The following is a 27,556-nucleotide window of genomic DNA, read 5'->3' on the forward strand; positions in this document are numbered from 1 at the left end:
TTGTAGTGGAGGAAACTATGGCTCAAAGCTGGGAAGTGGCTGGTGATGGTACTAAGTAGCGGAAGAGCTAGGATTTGAACTTTCTTTTTTAGAACTCTGATCAAGAGATGGGCTGGGGAAAAGAGAGGGAGGAAAACAGCATAAAGAGGAGGAGGAAGTAGGAAGGAGGAAGCAGAAAGGGCTGTAGCACTTTTAAAAACCCTATCCTAGAAGATTTTGCATGGTGGATGTCCCACTGTGTTCAGGAGGATTTTGTCTCTGACAGAAAGAATATGCAAGTACTTGGTGCAGCTTAGACGTTCCAGCTTCACCAATTGCTGATTTTCCTACCCAGTGTGGCTTTTAAAAATAAAATAAAACAAAAAAAGGAATAAAACCCTACAGTTCTTACATGTTCACATTATTAGAAAATTTAAAAATATAGATGGACAAAAAGAAGTTAAAGTTCTACTGTGTCACAACCCTGAGAACCCACATTAATGTTTGGTATCTAATATACGTTGGCTTCTTCATGCTGAGAACAATAGAGATAATTGTCCTTGCCTGACTTCCCATGACAGGCTTGATGTGAGGTCTAGACGAGAACATATGGAAGTGTTGTGCACATTATAATGCCCTATTCAGATATAAGTGTTATTATTATGGCTAGTCTTGTTGTTGATTCTTTGAGGACTGCTTCTTAAGAGCCTTGCTCTCTAACTGGAGTGACAAAACCCCATTCCAGCTGAGCTGTGAAGAAAGTATTGTATAAAGTTTGTTTATTCCAAACTGGAATAAGGGTAAGGTGTATCAATGGGCCTGGGTCCAAATTATATAATGGGAAATGATGATGGAGACCCCAAGTTAGGTCTAGGTAGTGTGCCAGAACCTCCCCTGCCAAGTAGTCTGGGCTCTCAGGCTACCCAGGGTCTCCCCTGCCCTTAATCTCTTCCATAGGAGAGCTCTTTCTGCCTAGTGCCCCAGGCATTTCCCAAAGTCTTGTTCCTCAAATAAACAGTCTTGTCATTGCCTCTGACGCAGAACACTGCTTCCTGATGACACTGACTGTCCAAAGCCAAGTTGGGCACCAAAGATTACTGAGTGACAAGTCTAGATAGCCCATAGACCTCAAAGAGCCTTTGGAGGCAATAGCTTGATTGAGACTGTCAAACCACATCTCACAGAGATATAATTCTGCAAAGACCCTTGGAAAGAGAAAGAGAGCCAAGGCCAAGCAGATGGGACTCTGCACCCTCCCAGTGCAGATCAGCTCCATCAACTCTGGTCCTAGAGTTGGGACTGAAAACAAACTGCGTTGGATAGAGGGACAGATAATGTTTTCTGTTTGCAATCTAGGCATGCAGTCAAGCAGGTCTGTGCTATTGATTTTAAAGTCAGGTAGCATTGAAGACATTTGTTTAAAAATGTAAAAAAAATTTGCATATGATTGAGCATAAAATTACTCCTTGTGGTCCATAAACTCCACCTCCAAGAATGCAAAAATAAAATAAAAATCAAGTACCGCCACCAACTGTGATTGTGTTCAGGCTTAATGTTTATAGCCTGATACAGGAAGAATACAAAACAAGTTTTCAGTCCCATCAATTTCATCCCATGCCAAAGGAGAGCAAAAGAAAATGAGAAAACAGCTGAGAACTGCTCACAAGCCCTGGCTTCCTGATCCTCCTTGGCTTTGAACTCCACGGAAGGTGACATCCTGCATCCCTGGGATGGGATGGGTTGGGCCCTAGAGGATTACCTCAATTGCATATGTACTCTGGGCTGGATACAGATAATATTAATAATATTCCCTTGTATTTGAAGAGTGCTGGACAGTGTATAAGGTTGAATATAGCCACCTGCTAGGATGGCTACCACACCCATTCTACAGATGGGGAAAATGAAAGCACAGAGAAGTTAAGTGACTTGGTCAAGGTCATGCAGGAACTAAGAGCTAGGATTTTATCTCAGGTCTGACTCAAGTCCAAAGCTCTTTCTACCTGACCACATCAGGTGTCTAGTATACATATAGGGGTGTGTGCATGCACACATGGGAATAAACACACACACAGACACACTCTCCTCTCCTGACTCCATCTCTGTGTCTTTGGAGAAATTAAAAAAAAAAAAAAAAAGCCACTCCTCTTGAGAAATTTGGGAAGCCCAGAAGCTGCCAGAGCTTGGCAGTTGATTTGCTTACCATGGTACCATCAGCAATCCTCTCGGGTGCCAGCTTGGCTTTGCTGGCCTTCTCAAAGCAGTCAGCATCAGGCCCGTGGGGGGTCATTGAGCTGTGCAGGCTGCCTCCCCCTGGCAGGAACCCACCTTGCTTTGCCTCATAATGACCTTTGATAAGTCCCATGAATTCACTCATGCAGTTCCCTGGGAAGGTTGAAAGAGTATTATTTTTATTATTCGAGGCAAGACCTGTAAAGTACCAAGACCTCTCAAGCATTATTTCTGTGGAATGCCAAGAAGGTAGGAGAATCTGCTAAATTTTTAAGGATTACCAACAAATACAGATAGATGGGAACCCACTCCCCCCAAACATTCATTAGTGTGAAACTCTAGGTAGGCAAAACTCTACTTGATGGACATGTGGATTATTAGAAGTCTTGAGCTCCACTGCCTGAAAGAAATAATGTTGGATCTAAAGAAAATCATTGCCCAGACAAGAATTTTAATAATAACTAAAATGAAAGTTATAATAAGGAGTAGATGTGCCCTATCATCTAGGCTTATACATCCTATATTAAAATCATCTTCTTTCCCAGATCTGATAGCCCCACAATAGTACATGGTATCACCATATTTCTGGTTCCCAATCCAGGAAACCAAGATGGAATGTATGTATGGGAAAGTGTTGATGGAAGAGTCATGTAATGGAAAGAACCCCAGACTTGGAGAATATTATCAAACGATAATCTGTGTGAAAGGATTTTAGGGCTATAAAAACCAGTCCATAAATGCTATAGAGCATAACAAACATTATCTTCTGTATCTGAATCTGTCATCTTATTTTCCACCCTCCAAAATGCCTCTTAGATTCATTCTTTTCTTTCTATTTCCATTGATATTCTCTTCATAAAATCCTAAAATTTTAAAATTGGAAAGGATCACTACTTCTACTCAATACAGAAGAATTTCTATATTATTCCTGACAGATTACTTCCTGGGGTTTGCTTACATGCTTCCTATGAATGGAGCTCTCTACTCAACAAAGCAACTTACCATACTCTTAGAAAGCTCTGGGTTTTAGAAAGGTCTTTCATATTAAATGGAAATTTGCTTTAATATACGTGAAGTCCATTGGTCCTAGTTGTGCTTTCTGGAGTCAGCAAAATTTGAAAAAATCACCACGTCTGCACTCTTTCAATCATATGTTTCTTTTGAAATAAAGCTCTTTATTAGAACAGCCACATACTTAGGGCAAGAATTAAAGAAATACAATACCTGAGAAAATTGAGGTACCTTTCCATTCATTCACCCATCTACCCATCTGTCCATTCCCCACCCCATCCATCTGCCTATCCATCCACCCACATGTGTCATTGGATACTGTGCTAAATGCTATGAGCAAGAAATAGATGAGTAAGAAATAGCTCATCTAAAGTTATTCTCATAGTCTGTCTCATGAAAGGGCTGAGAACACAGAACATGAACGGAGCAGAAAGCTACGGCATTGGCAACCCCTGCAAAGCTGGACATTTGGCACAATAGAAGCCCCAACCCTCTTCCTTACATGGGAAGTAAAACCAAGTGTCAGAATATTTCTGTCATTGACCAGGCAGCCATAGTCATCCTGCCTAGGAAACAAAATGCTACTGCAGGCCCTTGTAGAAAAAGTAAGACCCAGGTCATAGCTCTACTCATTTCTCCATGAAACAGAAATAGAGGAAAAGAAGCAACTGTAAGAATAAGGTGTCTATATTTTCAAAGCAGTTCTGCTCATGACTGAAATATGTTGTCATCCTCCTCAATCTAGGATGTGTCCTCAGGGTCACCTTCATGGCTTAATTTTAAGAAGAGAGCAATACCAGAATTCAGCTTTGATCTGAATATGAATTTAGGTAGCAAGGACTTTGATGATGACATTTCTATATCATTTTCTATATTTCAAAGGACGGGGGAGGGTAGGCCTTGCCTCTCTGATTAATACTGAATCCAGTTGGCTCAAGTACATTAAGATGACTGGAGGCAATGTTTCTACAGAAATAATTCTCCACTTCTCCTATAAAGTCACATCAAGGTAGCAAAGATTTTGATTATTGCTAAAGCAATAGTTTTAATATCTCTGGAAAAAATAATTTTAACTTGGGGTTCTGTGGTTTTTCCAACTAACTCAGGCAACCATACCTTTCTGATATCTATCTATCCTGGGCCAAATGTACTTGAGAGTCTTTTAAAAAAAATATTATGAGCCATTTCACAAGGTCATTTGTTTTAGGAGACTGAACTACAAACTAAAGTGGCTTGAGAGCTGTAGCGCAATACAAACTTGTCTCAGATAGCTCTAGTAGGCTTCTCCCTAGGCAGGGAGACAAGCCGCAGGGCAGCATCTCTCCATGTGTGGCCTGTAGACTTCTCTGACTTGCTAATTCAAAATGCAGATTCTGAGGTTCCACCACAGAACCAACTAATTATACTCTCTGAGAGTGGGCGCTGGGAAGAATTTATTTTAGTAGGCATTCTAAGTGGTTTTTATATTACTAATGTTCTCAAAGTGTGGTTCCTGGAACAACAACAGCAGCAGCCCAAGGGAGCTTATTATGAAGGCAGATTCTCAGGCCCCATCCTAGACCTACTGGAGCAGAAATTCAGGGGGTGGAGCCCAAGAATCTGTGTTTTAATAAGCCTGCCCGTGATAGTGACACATGAAAATTTGAAAACCGCTACCTCAGGAACATAAAGCAACTTCAACACAAGAACTTCACTAGGTGAGATAATGAATTATCAATAACTAGCATGTGAGGTACAGGCTAAGTTAAAGCTAAAGCAATTCTCTCTCCTGGATATCACGTCTTCTAGGGGACTAACTTCCAGGAGAACACTCCTCAGAGAAGATGGTAGTTTGTTTTGATTCTATTTACGAAGTCTCTGGTGTCTTTGTAATGGTAATTGTATCCTTTCCTCCACTATAACGATGTCACAGGAAAAATGTGGTGCTGGAATTTGACCATACAGTGGTTTTCTTCCATCCTCAGGGCCGTACTTCTGTACCTCCTATAAATGCCTAAATTGCCTATTTGGTGCACTGTTGTGTCTTGTTAAGCTAGGGTATTTGGGAGCTGGTACAGATAAAGGGGAGCCGTATACGGATAGAAGGCCCTGAGGTTGACTAAGGAAAGGGATTTGTTTTTATGAATATTCCTGCTGAAATTCACCTCAGAGTCTTTCCAGAACTCTATGTACAAAAATGAAATCTTCAGGAAGTAGAATTGTACACTGACCTTTAGGTTGGATTTATGGCTAGCTATTGGACTATTAAAAATGCCAACTTCATTAACTGCAGTCGTGAAATACCTTATTCGTTTGTGGTGATTTTTTACTAATAAAATAAATATTTATTAGATGCATATTGTGTATCAGGCACTGTGCTAGGCACATCAGTTAGTGGTCATGAGTGCGTGTGAGCTCTGGCATCAGATTGCCTTCAATTAAATCCTGACTCCACCATTTAACTAGTTGTGAGGCCTTGAGCAAGTTACTCCATCTTTCCAAATTACTTAATCCTTCATGCCTGTTTTACCTTCTGAAAAAAAGGGGTAATGATACTACCTCCCTCTTATAACTGCTTTGAAGATTAAGTGGATTAATAGTTTTATAGAGCTTATAAAAGAACCACAGAAAATCGTCAGTAATTATTAGCAGCTAGTAATAATAAAATAAAAATAATAGATTTAGTAAGATCTGTTCTAGGCAACACATGCTCCACAGAAACTGCTTCCAGAATGGGGTCCATTCCCTAGTGCAGACTACAGTGTCTTTTATCCCACCAAAATAATTGGAGAAGGCCATTTTACTGGCTCTTGAACCAGGCTTAGGAAAAGAACTTTCCAAAAACAACAAACTAACCAACAACATCCCACCATTCCCTCTCCCCACAAAGAAGCATCTGAAATGTAAAGAAACATCTTGCTTCAAACTTTATTGGCCTATCTGCTCTCTTTAGGGCCAGAGGAACTGGGCTGTAGGCATTACTTCCTTCTCAGAGTTAACACATCACTACCATCTCCATGGAAGTCATGGGGTTTCAGCAACTACACGGCTAAGGAGCAGCATTAGGGCCTCCAGAGACAGGATCCTGAAAGCCAGCACAGTATGGTGTCCAGAGACCCCTAAGTGGTATTCTCAATGGCTAATGTTCCACGCTTCGTGGTCTCTTTGGTTTCCAATGTGGCTTGGTAAAATAGAGACTTACTGTGGTAATAAGGAGGCCTGAAGGTCTTGTCAGCAACCCCCCATCGAGGTGGGAAGATGACAAAATCAGCAATAGCCACTCCCGGGCGGACAGACTTGGCGGTCAATACTGTGAAGATGGATGGGTCCTGTGAAAGCACAAGGAGACACTGAGCCCATGATGGAAGGGAGGTGACTGGACAATGGTACACATGTCACCCACACTGGAAGGGGTTTCCAAATTAACTCTAGGTTTTGTTTTTGATTTTTGAGTAGGCTCCATACCCATTTTGGGGCCTATCGCAGAGCCCATCAGGGAGCGCAACCTGGGGCCCAACCTGGGGCTTAACTTCACAACAGCAAGATCAAGACCTAAGCTGTGATCAAGAGTCTCAGGCTTAACCAACTGAGCCACCCAGGCACCCCGACACTGTAATTTCTGATGAAGTCACACAAGCCAAGCTAAGAAGACTGGGCTTGTCGCTGAGGTGAAGAAATCACTCATCTGACTTTCAGCTCTTGCTGTGTTTGAAGCAAAATGAATTAACACCAACTAAGAGGATTTGGAGCTGCTTTCTCACCCTGCTGAGCCCCCATTTCTGAGACCCTGTTCATGCCTGCCTCCCAACCTCAGGTCAGAGTGACCAGAGCTGGGATGTGCTGCAGGGAGTTCTCTGCAGAATGGATGCTCAGAGTGAGGTGAAAATAGAAATAAAATAGTATCCAACTTTTGGTACAGATGTAGGTAGGATATGCTTCTCTTTAGGGCATCACAGAGATTCCAGATGGTATCCTCATTGCTTTCCTTACCCCTGTTGGACTCTCATATCTAAAATACATCACTTACATCATTAGTTTAGGTGGTGGTAATGTAGAGGGCATAGGCTGGGGGACAATACTGAAATTTTAAAAGAACTTTAGAACGCTTCTAAAATTGGAAAGATTGAGATTCAATTTCATTGAAATCAATGATCATGTTTGCTCTCACATGCCATGTTAGGGTCTGGGATTCAAAGAGACCTATTCCTTGCCCCTTTAGCATTGTTAGTCATGGTGGTGGGTTGCAGGTGTGTGAACAACTGACCACAGCAAGGTGCCAAGGGAGATCTCGCTTTATAAGTAGAACTCCAAGGGATTACAGAGAGTGCCTACCTACCTAAGAGCATCAGGGAAGGCTTCAAAGAGGTGGTGATATTTGAGGAAGGTCTTGGAAAATAAAGGAGAAAAAAAAAGGAGGGAGGGAGGAAGGAAAAAGAAGGAAGGAAGGAAGGAAGGGAGGGAGGGAGGGAAAGGAAAGGAAAAGGCATTTTAAGCACAGAAAACAGGAAGGACATCAAAATGCACAGAGATTTTTTTTAAGAGGCATGAAAGCTAAAGCCCAGAATGCATTGTCAGAAGGCACAAGGGCTAAGAGTTGGTAGTGAAAAAACTAGTCTAGGGCCAGATGGTAGAGAGCATCAGATAGTATGCTTGAGAGCTCAGACAATCCTAAACACATGGGGAGGCTGCAAAGGTTTTCTAAAGCAGTGGTAGAATGATCAGACCTGGATTTTGGGAGAATAGCGGTAGCAGCAGTACCAAGATTGAACCTGTGCAAAGGCAAGCCAAAATCCCAACCCTATTGCTGTGAGACTTTACACTTCTTCATCTGCCTTAAGAAATGATCTGAAACTGTTAAAGAAAGGGTAGTGAGACTCAAATAAAGCTCTATCCATGTCTCTGGATCTTTTTTAATGCTGCTTGGGGCTAGATGCCTCATTTTCTTTTCCCTTTTGCTTTTGTTACGAGTTGTTGCTCTTCAGAAAGGTAGTTTTGTTCCCCTAGAGATAAGCTGAGCTGGCTCAGATTAATCTTTCTGTCTCTGGTTCTCTGGCTTCTGCTCTAATTATCCCTCCAGCTTTTTAAAGTTAATCTATTATGAACTAGGCTGCAAAATAAACTTTCCCCCAGGATCGCAGAACTAGCACTTTATCACGAATGTGGGGCCTCGGGGGCTTGCCCTGTAGACCAGGGACCTATTTGTGGCCCTCTAATTGAGTGAAAAATATCCCTGAGTTCATGCTTTAGAACTTCTCTGTTTTTAAATTCAGGCACTGAACATCCTGAGGAACTTTAGAAGAGGGCTGTCTGCTCCATCACTGCTAGAAACAGCCCGGAGTGGAGGCACTGGGGTAGGCAGCCGGACAGAGCAGACTCAGCACTTGTAAGCAGGATCGAGAACTCTCCAAATCCAGAGCTGTTTCTTTCTCATGACTTTATCACTAACATTAGCAGTTGGTTGCTTTTGGGGATACATTTGCCAAGAAGAAACTAAGTTTTTAGCCATCTATGGGAGTTACTGTGGAACTTGGTGTAAGAACTAAGCCGAGTTCAAGGGTGAGTGTGGCATGCCAGGCTTAGCTCTCCCAGTAGCTGGTTATTTACTCCTTCCCCCAAACCTGGCCGCAAGTGATTCAAATTCCTGTCCGCACAATGAGGAATGACAATATCTTGGGCTTCCAAGGGTGATCTTGGAAAAGTTAAACCTGAATATCGGGACCTATTCTGGACCCTCCCACCTAAGGGCTGTCATATCCCCAGGGCCCCTCCATGGTCCAGACTTACTGCATGGTCAAAGGCCACTGAGTTAATGACCATGAAGTTCTCCAAGTTGTACTTGTATGGGGTGTAGTTCCCGTGCCAGGCCACAACATTGAATGGGGAGACGTCCTGATCACACATACAGATACACAAAAAAAGCAGGAAAAGATAATCTTAGTGCTTAATGCTTCCGTAGTTGCCACAGTTTGTACGTGGCATCATTGTTTCTCTTTTTGATTTGATTTTGTTCTCATAATGTAGTCATGGCATTCTTTGGGAGAATTACGACCCTGAATCATTTTGTGGTTGCTTCACCTGCCTTCAAACTGTCCCTTGCTCAGCCAGTAACCCTATTTTTCCAGTTCATAAGCAGCAGCTGCCTCTGATCACATATGCAGCAGAAGCACAGCACATTCTCCAAGTAGTGCCTTTTCAACAATTTTCAACAGAGTTGTGAGAATCTGTGGAGGTCAGCAATTCTTAGCCAATCTGAGCCACTGTCTGGGTTTCCTGGTGCAGAGGGCAGGCACTTGCTCTGACTGCTTTCCAGGTAATTACTGCCCAGAGGAGCTTCTGGTACACACAGTGCCTGGGCTGCTGAGTGCAGGACGGTGAGACAGTATCTAAAATTCCAGTCCCAAGGACTTGAGTTTTCAGAGCCATACTGAGGTGATGCTCCTTGGGCCTGCTCTGGGTTAGGAGGGGATCGGTGCTCTGAGACAGGAAGGTAGTCCTCACGGCAGCTATGCATCTGTTCTAGAAACAGCATCTAACTCAAAATATTCTAGAGACTTTACTGAAGGGACTGCTCACAGAGTTGTGATTAGGGTTAGGTGAACTGACTAGAGATGCTGAGGTTTCTGAGCCTACAACAGTGGGAAGACATTGCTATCCCTTGGCCTGTAGGATATGGGAGGAAAATGTTGTTATAGGATTCCAACAAGAGCTAGAACCATGAAGAAGGGGCCGCTCAATGGTGTGCTGGTAAATATTTAACAACTAGCAGCTAGCTCTCTGGGGGGGAAAATGCTTTGTTTTATAGCATTTGCTAATTTGGGGGGGTATAAATATTCCACCCCAATCACCTTTGGGCTACTAATAAAATGCTGCTGAACAGAAAGCTGGGAAGAAAGAGTCTGTCAGCTCTCTCATGCCTGGCTCCAGCATGCCACTGGGGCCACCCAATAGGAACTGAGACCATGTAGGGACACAGTCCCAAATAGGGGAGAAACAGGAGAAGAAAACCCCCAACTTGCCTTTCCTCCTGCCCTGCAACTTCCTGTGAGTACCTCCCACTAGTTGAATCCAACCCCAAACCGGCTGGCTGGGGAGCCCAGATAGGTTAAGCTGCCAGGGCACAGATCATGGCCAAGAAGGGATAATGGATCAGTGTGGGAGGTCACACGGGGAATAACCAGCACAGAGTCCACTTAGAAAGTGGAAACCCATGGAGCTGCTGGTTACCTTTAGAATGGTGGTTCTCTAGCAACTGTATGTCAAAAATAATATGGGAAGTGTGCTTAAAATGAATGTAGGTTTCCACACTCCATGCCCAGAAGTTATTATTTTTGCTGGGCTGGAGTAACATTGAAGGATTTGCATTTATTTCAAACAAGCCTCCCTTGGGATTTCTGATGCTTATGGCCTCTAAAGCACATTTTGAGAAATCCTGACCCAGACAATATGAAAGTGACAATGTGTCAATGAGGCTGACAATTATCTCTCAGGGGTTAATTTTAAGTGCCAAACTAGTTGGCCTCTGCTGGTTAGCATACCATCTACTTTGGATGCTGTCCAAGGAAAATAAAATGCCTTGAAAAATATAAGATGTATGTCAAATGGGCAAAAATAATGGTAATAAATAATGGCAAACAGAAGAAATCTTTGGATTATTTTGGTTATATAATTACTTTCTGCTAACATATATTCAGTACATTGAATAATAATATAATGTATGCTAATATAGTATAGATTACATATTATGTTATTATTTATTATCACATTAATATCTATGCCTTTGCTTATCTCCCGAGTTTACAAGGCTGGTGGTATAAACTAAGCCAAGCTAATTAACTGATTTCTACTTCTTCTGTATAAGTCATAGCTTGTATTTGAAATATGGTGGCCATTGGTAATATAAATCTTGGATGATCTGCTTGTTTATTCATTTCCCTTTTCGTAACATATTACCCTGCCTGTATAGTATATTTTATACACCATTTTTGAGACCTACATATTGCCAGGATTTTTACTGCTTAGTGAGTGGGAAGAAGCACGACCTTTGGAGTCAAACAGGTATAGGTTCTGATGCTAGTTCTGCCACTTACTATGACATTTGGTAAGTTATTTGTCACTATATTTTTGTGACTACAAATGAGGCAAATAGTACCTTATTTGTAATATCTCAGTGGTATAGTAAAGATGAAAGGATATAATATATGTAAAGTACTTAACACTGGCCTTAGCAATCAGTAGGTGCTTAATAATTATTTATTCCTTTCTTGTCCACCGACCCTCTTACTTTACCTGTTTGGCAGCAAATAGCTTGCCCTGGTATTTATTAATCACAGTATAGCCACCTGGCACTTGGCGATCTTCATACCAGGCAACGGGTATCAAAAAATCACGAGGATTGGCCAAGCCATTGGCTCCTAGAACACAGCGACCCAAAAGTCTTTTAGACACTTCTGAAATCACATTGGAAATCACATTCTGAAACCACAGTTGCACAAAGAGAAAGGGCCATGTCAGGAGCCATTGCACAATTTGTTTTCATTGTCCAAAGGCTCATTGGAATCCCAATCTGGTACCCTTTTAGGAAGACTCAAGGAATTTGATTAGGAAAAAGAATCATGAAAATCATCATCATCCTCACCAGTATCACCTTCTAAAGTTGTAGAGTAAATGTGGTTTATCGACCATGTTATGTGCATCATTGCCTCACTGCAGGTGAGGGGAGAGGATGAGACTAGAAAAGAGGCTCAGGGAAGGTCTGGTAGAATCCTAGAACTTTTCCTCAAGAAAACCATGATGATTCTAGAACTCATCTACAGTCCTCGATCTCAGAAAGGAAGGGTTACATACTGTTGCCCCAGGCATGCCTCTGCTCCTCAGACAGAAGTCAGAATCCATCCAAGTCTGCAAAACTGCTCTCCAGCCTGACAAATCTGTCTGCCCCTCAGGAAAAGAGTACTCAGGACTTACCTCCTTACCTTTGTTTAGGAGCGAGTGTTCCCTCCAGAGAAAGAAAATAAATCAAAAGACCAAAAATAAAAAGTATAAGTGCAAAAACATAATTTAACTCTGAGAGAAGAGACCTGGGGAGTGTTTTATCATTTCCAGCTCCTGGGGTTAAAAAATATAAGCCCCCAGCTGGTTAGTAAATTATATATATTTTCCAGAGGGTACGTGTTCCACAGAACCTGGAGGCTATGCTGACTGTAGAGCAGCAGGAAGCCAGACTGAAGTGGGAAGAGCGGGTGGCGAACAGGATGACAGACGGCCCACCATGGCTCCAGCTGCCTTTCTCCTGCCTCCCACCTTCCTCTGACTATTTGGATCTCCCCAGGGGAGTGACCAGAAGGCACATGATGGCCTGTCCTGTTTTGCTCTAAAAAGGCTGTTGACAAAGAAAGGAAGAACTGGGAGGTGTGGCCACCACCTTTAGCAAGCATGTCAAAGATGAAACCAAGGGCCAATTTTCCCAGCCACTTCTTTCACTCCAAGAGATGTTTTGAGAGCAATTCCTCCTACCACCTTCACTTCTCTCCTGCTTCTCCTGCCTCCAGTTTGCCAGAAGAATCGGGGGTGGGGGGACCTTGATTCACTTTTGAAAGTTTTCATCTTGCCTCATGGAGGCTGCCTCGTGGAAGAGGATTCTAGTTCCTTCATGGCCCTGAGTTACCTGTGTGGATTTTGTGGAATGTGCTAATTTGGAATGTGAAGTTTGTAAACTATGCATCTCTCAGCCCATGTCCCCTTTCCAGAGGAGTACAGCCCTTGCTGTTTTTATGGCTTTCGCCCACTTTATTGTCTACACACAACTTATTGACTTAAGAAAATGATCTCCCTCTTATTCACAAAGGTCATTCCTACATGTATGGTTTTGCTTAAGCTGTTCCCTTTCCTTTTTATTTGTCCTCCCCTTTTCATCAAGAATTAGTCAAATCTCATCTCTTCTATAATGCTATTCCTGGTGACTTGGCCCCCAGTAACCCAAACTGCTAAATCCTTTAGGGTGTACGCTGTATAACCAGAAATCTATTACATACTGTTTGCTCTCCAATGGTCTATATATTACTCTAGAGAGAGATTTATAATAGGTTGGCTTTGGTTGTTTACTTTTATGTACATATTTTATGGGAAGAGGCTTGTGTTACCCTTGATGAGATTCCCATCATTACTCTCAGCACAACATCGGGCCAAGACTAGCTGATGGATTGATCTACTAACAAGCTAATTAATGATTTCATTTCATCAACTAGGTCAACCATTGCACAGAACCCCTAAACTTAGAGGTCTGAAAAAAAAAATGTCTAGGGTTGCTTAGAGAGTTCTAATAGGTTTCTGAAATTCCAAACTACACTTGATCTAGAGAAGTTGTCTAGAGAAGAAAGTTGAAATTTGAGTGAAATCATGAGGGGAGAAGGATACTGAGGGGAGAAGGATGTTTAACTCCCATGTGATTATCTGTCCTGTATCTCAAGGGAACTTAAAAGCTTGTAATGAAGATTTACCAATTGGTCCCAGGTCAGGCAACTCAAAGTGGACACCGTAGACCTCCAGGATATAGCCCCTGGTCTCTTCGAAGACATCAATGCTGAACCGCATTCCTCTCTGGAATGGGAAGCAGACAGTTGTGTGCACTCCCAAATCATACGTATAACTATTAAGAAGCTGACCCAGAGCCACATCTAGCCCCAGACGCAAAAATAAAGCTATAGTCTGCTGAGTTATATTTGAGAGGTGACCAGCTCAAAGATGAGTTAAAATGAAATATTTAACTCCTAATCACATCTGTGACCCAAACCAATTTTACTTTAATCTCCCATTGGGTTCAGAGAAACCAGTGCTCTGATACAGCCAAATTTTTAAGAAATTAATCTTCACTGCACCCCACCCCACCCTCCACACCAGTCCATGGGAACAGAGCCTTATCCAAAGTGTGTATGAGTATTGACACACACATGACAATTGACAATGTTCTTTGCTTTGTGATTGTGTCCTATTTTAAAACAAACCAGGCATCCAAGCCTGCTTCCCCTTCTGCATAAGGAGCCTCCCGCATGACTAAAACTCCCTCCCTTTGCTCAGACACGATCCACCAAGAAATTTTAGAGTTGGAAATGACAGCAGCTGCAACATCTGATTGTTCCCAAATTAGGGAGAGGCAGGGGAGAAGGGGACACATCACCAACCTGAATGACGCAGATCTCATTGGGCTGTACAAGCATCTTGCCAAACTCCGTGTAAATGTGAAGTTTCCCTTTCTGGGGAACTAACAAAAAAGACAGGGCAGCAGTGAACAATTCTTACCACTTCATGAAGAGTAAAAGGCTCAAGGGCTGCATCTGATTTTTCACTCCAAAAGAAAAGCTTTATTGAGTTCATGGGGGGAAATGTATATTCTGACAACCTAGGTTAGCAATTTTACTAACTGGAAGAAAGTGAATGAAAAAATCGTCTCTGCTTACTTTTGGCTGTCAGGTAAGGAGCTTGTGTATGCCTAGTTCTGTGGATTGACCAAAAAGGGCAGCAGAAATTGGATGGAAAACCATTCATTTCTAATAGTTCCAGTGAGTCTGGCATTTGCATATCTAATGTCTACACCAAAGTGTTCACTGCAAAATATCAATACTGAAACCATCAAAAAGAATGGGTAGGCTAGAGAAATCTCTAGTAGACATTCTGTTTTAGATGGCATCATGAAAATTTTTATCTAAATGGCAGAGATCAGTGACAGATGGTCTTTTCTTGGGCGGGTTTGAAGACAAGTAGAGTTATCTTAATAATTTAATCAAATATTGGTATTACTCTTTATTTCTTTCAGCTTCCCAGATCTCCCATATTAGAAAGACCCTGCAGAGATGGACAAAGACAGAGAGACCAGGAAATAAACCAGGGGCTTTGAGGTACAGCAGAAATCTTTTCCAGACCACCAATGGCCTCTAGACCTCAATCTGTAGATTGCACTACATAAGACAAACTGAAGAATAAAGGAAAATAATATGTATAAATTGAAAAGTAGCTTGTGACTAGGGATTACTTCGCAGTGAAATCTTCAGAACTTACCAATCAAGAAGTCCCCATCTGAATTGTAAAAACATCTGAAACATAAGGAATAATTCCTGTGATTTCGGTTTTAACACTGTCCAGACAAATTAATTCACTCCACATATTATTGTTTACCACCCACCATGTGCCAGGCTCAGTGCTGGATATAAACTGGTGAGCAAAATGACCCAGTCTCTGCTATCATGCAACTTAGAGTCTAGTAGGAAGTCAGATAGAAATCAAATAATTACAGAACTGTATCATCGTAGACTGTAACAACACTATGAAAGTCAAGTTCAAGGGAATGAAGGAATAATGAACCCGATTTAATGTGAGGGGTTAGCAAAGGCTTCCCTGAAGAAGGGACATTTGACCTGAGATCTGAAGGAATTATCTAGGCAAGAGTTTGGGGAGTAGGGAGAACATTTCTGGCAGAAAGAATAGCACATGCAAATGCCCTGAGGCAGGTTGAAAGAACTGAGTGAAGGTTAGTGTGGCTCAGGTGAAAAGAGAGGAGGTGGTATGATATGATTTTGGATCCAAAGAGACATCTTCAGTGCCTTGTCATGGCTCAGAGAAGTTAAATGATTTATTTAAGATTATTCAGCCAGGAGGAGTGGAATGGGGCTTTGGATGTAACAGTCTGGTTCCAGAGGTGTGTGCAAAGCTGCTATAAGATTCTGCTTTTCCAAGAAGAGGCAGAATGTCATTTACATATTTTTTTCTGATTCAAAAAAAAATCCAATATGTAAGCTCCTCTACTGAGGAATGTTAAACTTACACATTTAATAACTGAAGCCAAAGTCTGTCATCTTGACCAGCCACCAACGGGTGGCCCTTAATGGCTGCTCATGCAGTATGACTTTGGACTCAGGAACAGCCCCAGGGAACTTTAAGAAATTAGAGATATTCTGACCCAAACCTGGTTAAAGTCAAAATGCCGTCTAGCTTCCCAATGCCCACTGTCTGTTTTCTATTTGCATTGTTATGTGAAATTCTTGTTCATGTTGCAAGAATCAGTCAAAACTGAAATGCTCACTTATTAATAAATGTATATCAATGTTGCTCTGGGAGGGGGGGAATCGATAACAATAAAACAACAACCTGGCTTTCACTCTCTGGCCAACAGCTCTGGGGAATAGGAATATTCTGCCCAAGCATTGAGCCACTTACCTGTTCTCCATGGAGGTGTTACAGAGGAAAATATGGATGGCAAGTCCGTTGTTAGACTTTATGTCTCCAGCTCCACACAAGGTATGCAGGCCCTAGAAGGAACCACAGGAGAAGGAAGGGTGTATGCAAGTCTTGTCCAAGAGGCTATCCCTCCTCCTGGTGCCTGAGAGCCTGGAGACAAGGTTCTACTAGGGTCTGCTCTGTGTGACAAGGGGGCCATTTGGGGTCTAACCTGCCTCTGAGGAGCTCAAGATTTATGAGTTTTATGTTTGGAAGGTGGTGGCTCACCCTAGTTGCCAGCCATGGCCCTAGATCTGAATTGTCTCAGTGGTTAAGATGACGTTACCTGGCATTTTATCTGTTTGGTGCTTAAGATCAGCCTGGAGGAGAGTTTCTTTCAGAGGTAAAACCAAGCACCTAGGATGCTTAGGGAGGAAGCTTGCCACATTAGGAACCAATTAATGCCCCTCAAATACACTGCACCAGCTAGGCAATCCGGTGCTTATACATAGGATCAGCCCTAATTTTTCCATAATAGGGAAGTGGAAGCATTCTGACCAACTGTATCCTCCCTGCTCATCATCTATAGTCCAAGAAACCTTAAGACATCGGTCTTCTCAAAACTCTCAGTCCCAAACCTGCAGATGGAAAGGTGGGAGCTCTGCTCCTGCAGTTATCCATAGTTCACCCAGAGTGGGGGGACTTCTTTTCATATTTTAATTCAGTTTGCCCGTTTGGGGTCTATTTAGATCAATCTACATAGAGTTTGGAGCACTTAATATACATAAGGAATTCTGCATGAGCCAAACAATTTGACCCATGGCTGGGCACCTGGACTCTCCCTAAGTGAGCCATGGGATAAGGTTGGTCTGCAAAAGCTTCTACTGGCTTCCTTGAGCCCCTCTGCCTTGTAGCTCCCTTCCCTTTCCCCTACATATGGTTTGATCTGAGCATAAGTGTTCTAATACTCCCAACACCTGTTTAACTACCAAGTAGAACTTCTGATCAGCATTGCATTAACTAGAGTTGTCATCCTGAGTTGTTGCAATTCTAGGTCCATTTCAGAAAGTTCATGAACTTGGATGGGGACAAAATTATATATTTATTTTCACTAATCTCTGAAATGTATCATTTCCTTCAATTAATATGAATGTAAGCAACAAACCACAGAAATGTTAGAAGTACCTGTAACCTGGTCACTGATAGAAATCACAGATATTTTTAGATCACATTATAGTTGTTACAAGATATTCCAGAATATTGTTTATGTTCACACTTCTAACAACCAAAGCTTTTAGATCTTTCCATAGATTTTGTGATTCAGTGCATTGATAGGGAAGCATATATGTTACTTACTATAAAACCAAATTTGTTTTTTTTATATTTTTATCACTGTATTTCAATATGATCAACTTCTTTGTAATTTTATGTAATTTATTTTATTCATTTAAAAATACAAGCTTTACCAGGCTACTAAAGGAGTTCATGGAAAGGGAAACAAGCCCTAAGTGACTCCTCACTATAGAGAACAAACTGAGGGTTGATGGAGGGAGGTAGGTAGAGGATGGACTGGATGCGTGATGGGGATTAAGGAGGGCATTTGTTGTGATGAGCACTGGGTGCTGTATGCAAGGAATGAATCATTGAACTCTACTCCAGAAACCAATAGTGCATTGTATGGTAACTAACAAAATTAAAAAAAAAAAAAAAAAGGGAGTCCATGGTGGGAAAAAGGCTCAGAATCCCTGTTCTAGCCCAAAACAAAGAGACCAGAGACAAGTAAATGCTCAATTTCCATTGGTCATTCAGAGGTTGTAAATCGCTCACCAGTGCCTTTGGTGTCAGCAGCCATTTGGTGCCTGTAAATAAGACCTCCCTGGCCGGCCCTGGAAGCAGGGGCAGGTGGTGCTGTCTCTGCTGCCTGCCTCTGAGTTGGCTGCCACTTGGCATTCAGCCTGCAAATGGCTGGATCACTCACCGGGGAAGAAAGGAGAGCAGAGGGAAGGCGTGGATGGTATTGACTTACACTCACGAAATCCACCTTCTTCTGGGATGCTCTTGGAATCTCAAATGGTTTCCATCGAAGCTGGGGAAAAAAATACATGTAACAAGAAAATTATTTTAGAAGGGGAAGCCATAGGCTTTCTAAATAAATAACATCAATTACACAGAGAAAGGATGGCAATTCCTCCTGTGTGACTCCGACTGCTTGTAATTTTGTTGTTCTGAAATTAATAATTATTATTTCCTAATGGGTCTCTGGGTGTGTGTATGTGTGTGTGTTTAATCCGTGTGTGTGTGTGTGTGTGTGTGTATTTTTCATTCTTTAGCACTTTAAATTAAAAAATAAAAAAAAGATCATTGCTTCTTATTTCAGAAGCTGTTTGTTTTCTTTAACATTTTGCTCAGGCACATCAGTGAGTTTTGACTGATGCTGCTTTTTATGCTATTTATAATCGGCTCCCTTTCCTGGCATGCCAGCCTCTCTGTGTGGGCTCCTGACACTGCAGGGGAAGGTTCTACATCTACTTCCAGCCTTGGGAGTTTTGAATTATTTCTTTAAGAGAAAGAAAAAGCACCCAACTGAGGTTGGATTTAGTAAATGCTGTACCGGGTTCCATTTCTTCACCAAACCCCACATTTGTCCCCAGGCTGCCTGGCAGTTCAGTTTAAATCACAACAATCTTTAATTTAATAATGAAATGATCTAAGGAAGTAGGGAGAAAAATCAGCAGTCTAGGACCTACCAGAAGCGTGTCAGCCCAGGACTTATTAATCAACCTGGAAGCTGGCATGCCCCAGCAAGCCTGGCAACAGATAAACCTCAGGACATCTCATGCCCTGGCCTGCGCCCCCATGGCCGACTCCACTGGCTGTGGCGCCCAGTCAGTGCAGGCAAGTCAGGCCTTCCCTAGGTCATGGGGCTTGGCTCATTTTGTATCCCGGAAAGGCAGCTGAGTGGGAGAGGAAGTGGCAAGTGGGAAAAGTGGCACTGGGATTATTCTGCCTCTCTGACATACATAGTCAGGTGGCGGTCTTTATTTTTTAAAAGCCAAGCAGGATGATCTCATCCTGGGACTACTTAAAAAGGACATAAAATGTCGGTTTGAAAAACGTTGTTGAAATTGTGCCTCAGAAAGAAGGAAAAGGTTTAGAGGCATCTGGATGGCTCAGTTGGTTAAGCATCTGAGTCTTGATCTCAGCTCAGGTCTTGATCTCAGGGTCATGAGTTCAAGCCCCAAGAGGAAAAAAAAAAAGGAAAAGGTTTAGGGCTAATTCCATTAAAGGTGATATTTCCTGGGAGGGGGGCGACCCTGAGAACAAGAATCTGGGAAAGGGTTTCTCAGCCTCGGCACTTTTGACACTTGCACTGCATAACTCCTTGTTGTAGGGCTGTCCTGTGTTGTAGGATATCTAGCAGCATGCCCTGACCACTACGCACTAGATGCCACTAGCACTCCCCCAAGCTGTAAGAACCAAAAATGTCTCCAGACATTGTCACATGTCATCTGAGGGACAATTTTTCCCTGGTTGAAAACCACTGACTTAGGAGGGTGGTCCGCTGACATCAGGAAGGGCCACAGCTAAGCACTACTATCTTTTTTGAGAGGAAGTTCTAGTCTAGTACTAATCACCACATGCTGCTTCCCTCTATGTTAGCAGTGTGCAGTTTGTACAGCCAGGAAGATTGTCTGGAAGACTAGACTACCTAGAGTCTTGGTCCAAGAAGAGTCATTGGTCTAGTTTTCCAATGGAAGGGATTTAAGCATCAGATCAATGGTTGCCTGGGCAACATCTCAGACCTTTCCAGAGGTTCTGAAGCTGGTTACTCATGAGAATTACCCAGAAGGACTTTGAGACCCAAGACTAAATTAAATCAGAATCTGTTCTGTATTTTATAAAGCTTTATTTTGTAAACGGTCTACTAATGGGACAGCTACATTTTAAGAATCAGCAGGCCCAGCCAGAGATTCTGTGATTCTTTTATTGCTAAAATAAGCATCATATACAGAAAAGTCCACCCAGTCAACCAATCAACAAATTAATCAGTCAACTAAATTGTGGTATCTTTGGCCAGATATGGCAGCGACATGCTAGCTACTAAGTAGCAAGGATTTGTTTAAATAGCACCAGCATAAAGATTTACAAACCTAAGGAAAAAAGGAGGACAAGAAAAGAGAAGGGGAGCCTGGGTGGCTTAGTTAAGTGTCCAACTTCGGGTTTCCCTCAGGTCATGATCTTAGAGTCCAGCCCTCTGTAGGGCTCCATGCTCAGCAGGGTGTCTACTTCCCCTCTCCCTTTTCCTCTGCCCTTCCCGCTATCATGCACACACACACTCACTCTCTCTCAAATAAATCTTTTATAAAAGAGAGAGAAAGAAAGAAAATAGAGAAAGAAAGAAAGAAAGAAAGAAAGAAAGAAAGAAAGAAAGAAAAGAAATTCCAGTAATAGGAGAAGCACTGCCTGATTTGTTGTACTGAGACAATGCCTTTGTATATCTTCCTGACACTGAAATATCTGTTGAGGGTAGAAAAAAGTCCTAAATCCCAAAGAAGAGATTTGTCTTCTGTGAGTGGGAAAAACTAAGCCAGAGAGGCTGAGAGGTTGGTTTGGCTAATTTTTGCTGGTTAGTTTTTTAGTTTTCTATAGCATATCAACCCTCAAGTCATGAGGAAAGAGCCAGGGTTGTCGGGTGGACAGGCCCTACATGATGATGTAGAGAGCATGCCTTCAACAGGACCCACACACTAGATGAGGCAGTGGTCCTGAAGAAGCTTCTCTAATGCAAAAATGATACCCTTCAAATGATGGAGATGGTATAGAGAAAGAAGTAATTTATCAGCTGGGTCTGACAGCAGCAGATTGTACGAGTTCTATATTCAGTACATTATGAAGAGTAATAAAAACCCAAGCTGGTTCTGATAAATCCTTTACTCACAAGAAGCCAGCTTTTGATCTTTGGGCAAGAGATTTTTGTCAGGAACTTTGGTGTGATATGTTGTGGAATGTGAGGAGGGAGATTTGGGGAGATGACAAACAGAAAGAACCCATGAAGCGGAGAAGAGAAACATCTCCTGCTAAAGCCAGATGTTCAGTTTAATTGCATGCTGTGGAGCAGTAACCCTCTGATCCACAGCCAGCCCAAGTGGGGCTGTGCATTGGGCTGAGCCAGGAACGAGATCTGGGTCCTGCTACTGCCTCTGTTTCCATTTATTCTGTGACCTCAGACAAGTCAAGTCATTTTCTCTCTCTTGATTGTATTTTTTCTTACATGGTAACAATGGGGTATTGGAGGAAACTATAATTCCAGAATTCTCTTCAGAGAAGAGCTTCTAAAAGTGATAAAGGATGCTTGTTAGTTGATTTAGTCCTATACGTTTTTCAATAATTTTTTAAATTCATACTATATATTATTGCTAAATAACCCTTCACAAGGAATTTAATTATTAAACTTTTCAAAAATAATGAAATCAATTGTAGTACTCAATGTAATATCTTGGCAATAGAGGATATTTATAAATTTCTGTTGAATGATTGAATGAATGAATAAATATAAGGCACCAAGAAACTTGCTAACATCTCAAAGAATAAGACTAAAACAAATTTGTGGGATTATTTGTGGTCAAGTGATGTTTAGGCAATAGTAAATTGGGAAATGTTTCTAAAAGTCCAAAGAATTTTTCTAGAATGTAACTCTAGAATGTAAGTCTTATGTATGTGAAAAACCCTCACTTCTTCCATATCCTGATTTTCTGTGTAGTTTTTCTATCAACTGTTGAGAGACAGATGTTGAAGTTTCTAACTATAATTATGGATTTATCTATTTCTTTCAGTTCTATCATTGCTTCACACATTTTGTGGCTGTATCCTACAAATTCCATTGGAAAATAAACTTTTACTTACCAGAAATGAGGGGGTTAGAAATAATTTGGAAAGCATCTTCAAGGGAATACCAAGTTAGAATTAAAAAAATTTTAAGGTGGGGCACCTCGGCGGCTCAGTGGGTTAAAGCCTCTGCCTTCGGCTCAAGTCATGTTCTCAGGGTCCTGGTATCGAGCCCCACATTGGGCTGTCTGCTCTGTGGGGAGCCTGCTTCCTCCTCTCTCTCTCTCTCTCTGCCTGCCTCTCTGCCTACTTGTGATCTCTATCTGTCAAATAAATAAAATCTTAAAAAATTTTTTTTAAGGTTACTGAAGGAGAAAAACAGAATCAGTGGCAACATTTAATGATCAGGATTTAAAATGCATGCTCAGGAATGAAAAAGAAATTAGAGAATTGGTCTCAGTATTCACAGAGTCAGAAGATCGGGAGTTGCACTGGATGATCTGAGTATCACTTTCAACACTAAGATTCTGTGATTTACTGAAATTCCCTCCCAAATGGCCTTGGACTCAACTAGATTAGATGAGTTAGATACTCTGAACAATAATGGCTGACTAAAGTAGACATATCATTAGAAGCCGATATCACCTAAGAATTTGGAAGTAACTAAGAATTTGGAGGGACCACAATGTGTAAGCAATTATTAGCAGTAACTATGGTTAGGAGAGGCCCAGGGTAATCCCACTACGGTGAGTTTAAGTACAGACTCAAAAAGCTGTGTGTATGTGTGTGGGATGAATAAAATAAAAACAGTGGCTCACTGCATTCTTCAGCAAATCTAGTAATTTAAGAGGAAAGCCAGCATGATTTGTGTGGAGAGAAATCAGGCTTTGAGTGACCCATTGGAATTCTTCAAAGTAATAGGCAAGAGCACAGTTAAGGAGGATGCAAGTCACTATACTTTATTCAGATTTTCAAAAGTCTTTCATGAAAAGAAAACAGATGAACATATGGGAAGGGGGAAGAAAAGGAGAGATGGAAACAAACCATAAGTGACTCTTAACAATAGAGAACAGACTGAGGGTAGATGGAGGGAGGTGGTTGGGGATGGGCTAGAAGGGTGCCGGGTATTCAAGAGGGTTTGCGTTGTGATGAGCACTGGGTGTAGTACGTAAATGGGGAATCACAGAACTCTATTCCAGAAACCAGTACCGCACTGTGTGTTAACAAACTAAAATTTAAATTAAAAAAGTCTTTCGTGAAGCTACAAAAAAGGTAACTCTTCATGGGATTTGAATGACCTTTTTTCACAAATAGAAACCTGGATTCCCATTCGAATATAAAACTAAGAGCATTACATCCATTACTCAAGCTCCTAGCATAGAGCATGTAACATAGTAGTCAATCAGTAAATATTTGTTGGATGACATTTAATTCTCACGACAACCTTCTGAGATACCTAGGATTATCATCTCAATTTTAGAAGTGAAAGGACTGATGGTTTAGAGAAGTTTTCTCTACTAAGTACAGATACCAAGATTCTCCCAGTTTCTCTTAGTAACCTACACCCTGAGCCCTTTATATCCCTGCCTATCTTGTTCTGCTTCCCAAACTATTCATGATCTGCATAGCTTCTAAATGGAGGCTTTGCCTCCCTTAAACGGTCTTATATTGGTCTTCCAATCTCACCCTTATTTACTACTCCTCCAGTGCTAAGTTGCCCTCGCCCAGTCTGATTCCTGGGACCAGAACCTTGCTAAGGTTCTTCAGTGTCAACATTCTTATTCAATCTCCTTGTATTAATTCATTCAAATGATTTATTGGGGACCTCTCTGTGTGCAAGGTTTAATGTCCCACGCTGGCAGTAAACACTGACAGCCTCTGCCCTCAGCGAAACTGTTACAGAAGACCTTGGAAGGTGGAAGTGTGGGCACTTTCTGATAGAAAAACAGGTGAAATGACTTTGGAAGAGAAATGTTCCCTCAGGAATAAGTCTTGGCATACAGCCTATTAACATTCTTATACATGGAAAATAGGAGATACACACAATGAAATAATCTAGTTTTCAGAAAGTACCAACATCTTTCCAAGGAGTGAAACGCAAGTTGATGGAGATTTACTGTTAAAAGAGCCAGCAAGCTATCCAAAAGGGCTGAACAGAGAGCAACCTGTTCTCTAATACTTTTGGCAAACACCAGTGAATGCCTTTGGGAAAATGCAATCTAGTCTGTTTATAGGATGATGGGATTTGAGCTCTCAGGGAGTTAATTCAACAAATATTTGTGGTTCTACTATTTGGAAGAAGACATGTGCTGAACACAGCAGGTCATATGAAGATGATGAGACATATTCTCAAATACCCTGAGAAATATATATATAGGGCTCAAGGAAGAAAGTGGTATTTAAGATGAGTCATAAATTATGGGTGGGATTTGGATGGGTGAATATTTATGAGGAAAAAAGAGAAAATGCCAGATAGGTGAAAGAGCACAATGTACCGAGGCAGGAAAACTTAGGGTATTGCCCTGAAATGGCAAAAGTTCCAGTATGGCTGGTGGGTAGGGCACATGGAAGAGAGTGGAGGGTTTGAAAGATATGATGGTAAATTAGTGCTCTTGATTGCTTATCTTGGGCACCTGCACAGGAAGAAGAGAGAGAAGTCAACTGTTGTAGGCTTTGGGATGTTGAGGAGAAAGGATTGTTTGTAGCCATAGATGATTTATGATAGTAAAAATGGAAACACTCTAAGTATCTGACAATAGAATAATTGTCTTATAAACATATATTGGATTATAAAGCCAAGTTAAAAATTGCCTGTACTCAAGGAGTTTAAAAAAGACATGGGAAAAGGCACAAAATATGATGTTTAAATTAAAAAAAAACAAAAACCCACAAGGTAAAACTGTATTACAGCATGACTTTCATTAGAGTAAATATATACATAACTGATTTTTTAAAATTGAAGTATAGTTGACACACAATGTGACATTAGTTTCAGGTGTACAACTTAGTGATTTGACAAGTCTATACATGATGCTATGCCCACCACAAGTGTAGCTACCGTCTGTCACCATACAGTGCTATTATAATATTATTGACTGTATTCCCCATGGTGAGACTTTTATCCCCATGACCTATTCAGTCCATAACTGGGAGACTGTCTCTCCCCCTCCCTTTCCCATTTTGCTCATCTCCGCACCCCACCCCCTCCCCTCTGGCAACCATCGGTTTGTTCTCTGTATTTATGGGTCTGTTTCTACTTTTGATTTGTTTGTATAAATGATTTCTAAAACAACATTAATATACGATTATTCACAGCCCTTCCTCTGCCCTTCCCTGCTTCTTTGGAAAACTCTAATTTGCCCATCCTCACGACTTCCTCTCAATCTTGTGAACTCCAGCCTCACCATGCAGATCCATGTTTCACGTGTGAATCTCCTAGGAAACGGGATTGGAACCTACACCGTAAGTTCATTCTCCAGGGGCAGAAAAGAGGAAGAGGAGGAGGAGGAGGAGGAGGAGGAGGAGGAGGAGGAGGAGCAGGCTGTGAATCAGATGAGGGGCTGAGGAGCTTGGGAAGATGCGCGGTGAAATGAGAGAGGACTTGGGTGTGAGATGGCTGGAGTCTGGGGGAACTGGGGAAAGGGGAGTTTACCAAGTGTTCTTGTCATGTATTGGTACATGACAAGAGGTCATGTATTGGGTATTCTTTAGTGTTCTCAGGAGAAACAAATGAAGATTGGAATTATTCTCAATTACTTTTGGTTTCTGGCTGCATGGGACCCTAGATCTTATTTACAGTGTAAAAAAAAAAAAAAAAGACTGGAAAGAAGGAAATGGAAACATTTCAAGTGGTTAGTTCTGCGGTTCTGCATTGATGGGATTATTAGGTATTGACACTCTTTTTTTTTTAAGATTTTATTTATTTATTTGACAGAGAGAAATCACAAGTAGGCAGAGAGGCAGGCAGAGAGAAAGGGGGAAGCAGGCTTCCCGCTGAGCAGGGAGCCCAATGTGAACATCCTCGATCCCAGGATCCTGAGACCATGACTTGAGCTGAAGGCAGAGGCTTATCCCACTGAGCCACCCAGGCGCCCCCAGGCATTGACATTCTTATGTAAGTTTTGAATAGAAACGTATTAATTGTGGGGAGTGCATTATTGTTGTTTAAAGAAGATACAGTTTCAATAGGGTAGTCTGGGCAGGCTGAACTATGAAGGGTTGAGAGAAGAGTGGGGGTGATAAAATGGATTTAGATTTCTTTCTCAGAAATCTGGTGTGAATAGGAGAGACTTGGTCAAAAGCTTTAAAGAAGTGGGAAATCCAGGACATTTTTGGAGAGAGGGGGCTTTTAGGGGTAGTGGAGCTGAATAGTTTGACAAATTAAACAGCAAATACCCTGGAAGGGTGTATTTTTGGGAAGCATTTTTGGTAATTTGTATGTCCTAGAGGAAAAGGGAATTTTATGGCTTGGTCTTTAATTAGCTATGAGGTGTTTATCACTTGGTCCAAATTATACTGGTTGAGAACTAAGAGATAATTCCTTTAGCTGAGTCTTAACTGGCTTCAGTCTGACTTTTTGAAAGTCAAAAAGTTAGGGATTTAGTAATAAGAAAGATAAACTTTAAAGGACTCTGATCTTTAAAGAGGAATGCTGATTCAGAAATGCTAATTGAAATCTGCAAAATCACAATTAAACTCGATGTAGATTTGTTTGTTAGATTCTGAGATTCCAGAAGTTAGAGGAAAGTACGTGATGAACAAAATTAGGTATATTTCTTATGTGAGATATTAATGGATTGAACTTGTTATGTCCATAGGCTGAATCTAAATACACTCAGAAAGATGTTTGCTTGTTTGTTTTTTTCAAAAAGAGTTTTCATTAATTCTTAGACAATTGATTAAATATATGCTAAGAGAAAATAAAGGTTTTGGGAACATCATCCTCAGTCTTCCTGGCAATGTATCAAAGGTGACATTGATGATAGCATACCCCATGATGCTCTCCTGGAGGAAATATTAGGTGATTTTCAAGTCTTCAAATTCCCAGAGATGACTAATGGGGGGAGTTGGTGAAACTGGTGAATTATTTATTTGGTCTGTGACAGGTGAAGACATACCTATGATACAGGCTTCATCAGAGAAGGACTGTCAGATGAGTACCCAAATATAATTTTCTGAGACTTTCTCGATGAGAGTCTAGCGTCCATATTTGGAAGAGGTTATGAGAGGGGTGAAGTGATGAATGCAGATTGTTGTGGTTATTAATGAAGCATAAAATTGGAAAGAGATATTAACTTGTCAAGAAGGTGTAAATGAAAAGACAAAA

At 41.4% G+C, this 27,556-nt stretch overlaps 1 protein-coding gene across 1 annotated transcript in view; it reads right to left on the bottom strand.

Annotated features, from left to right (window-relative positions):
• The window catches only part of HGD (homogentisate 1,2-dioxygenase), a 42,359-nt gene that overhangs the window by 751 nt on the left and 14,052 nt on the right, over nt 1-27,556 (bottom strand). The window contains exons 5-13 of the mRNA XM_032852333.1: nt 18,431-18,490; nt 16,405-16,496; nt 15,250-15,284; nt 14,376-14,455; nt 13,695-13,794; nt 11,485-11,609; nt 8,983-9,087; nt 6,401-6,527; nt 2,180-2,361 (exon numbers count right to left, since the gene is read on the bottom strand). Coding sequence (XP_032708224.1) covers nt 2,180-2,361; nt 6,401-6,527; nt 8,983-9,087; nt 11,485-11,609; nt 13,695-13,794; nt 14,376-14,455; nt 15,250-15,284; nt 16,405-16,496; nt 18,431-18,490 — 906 coding nt within the window. The remainder of the gene's footprint in view (nt 1-2,179; nt 2,362-6,400; nt 6,528-8,982; nt 9,088-11,484; nt 11,610-13,694; nt 13,795-14,375; nt 14,456-15,249; nt 15,285-16,404; nt 16,497-18,430; nt 18,491-27,556) is intronic.

The sequence above is a fragment of the Lontra canadensis genome, unplaced genomic scaffold, assembly GCF_010015895.1.
Source record: "Lontra canadensis isolate GAN:19392208 unplaced genomic scaffold, GSC_riverotter_1.0 scaffold6, whole genome shotgun sequence".
NCBI classification, from domain to species: Eukaryota; Metazoa; Chordata; class Mammalia; order Carnivora; family Mustelidae; genus Lontra; species Lontra canadensis.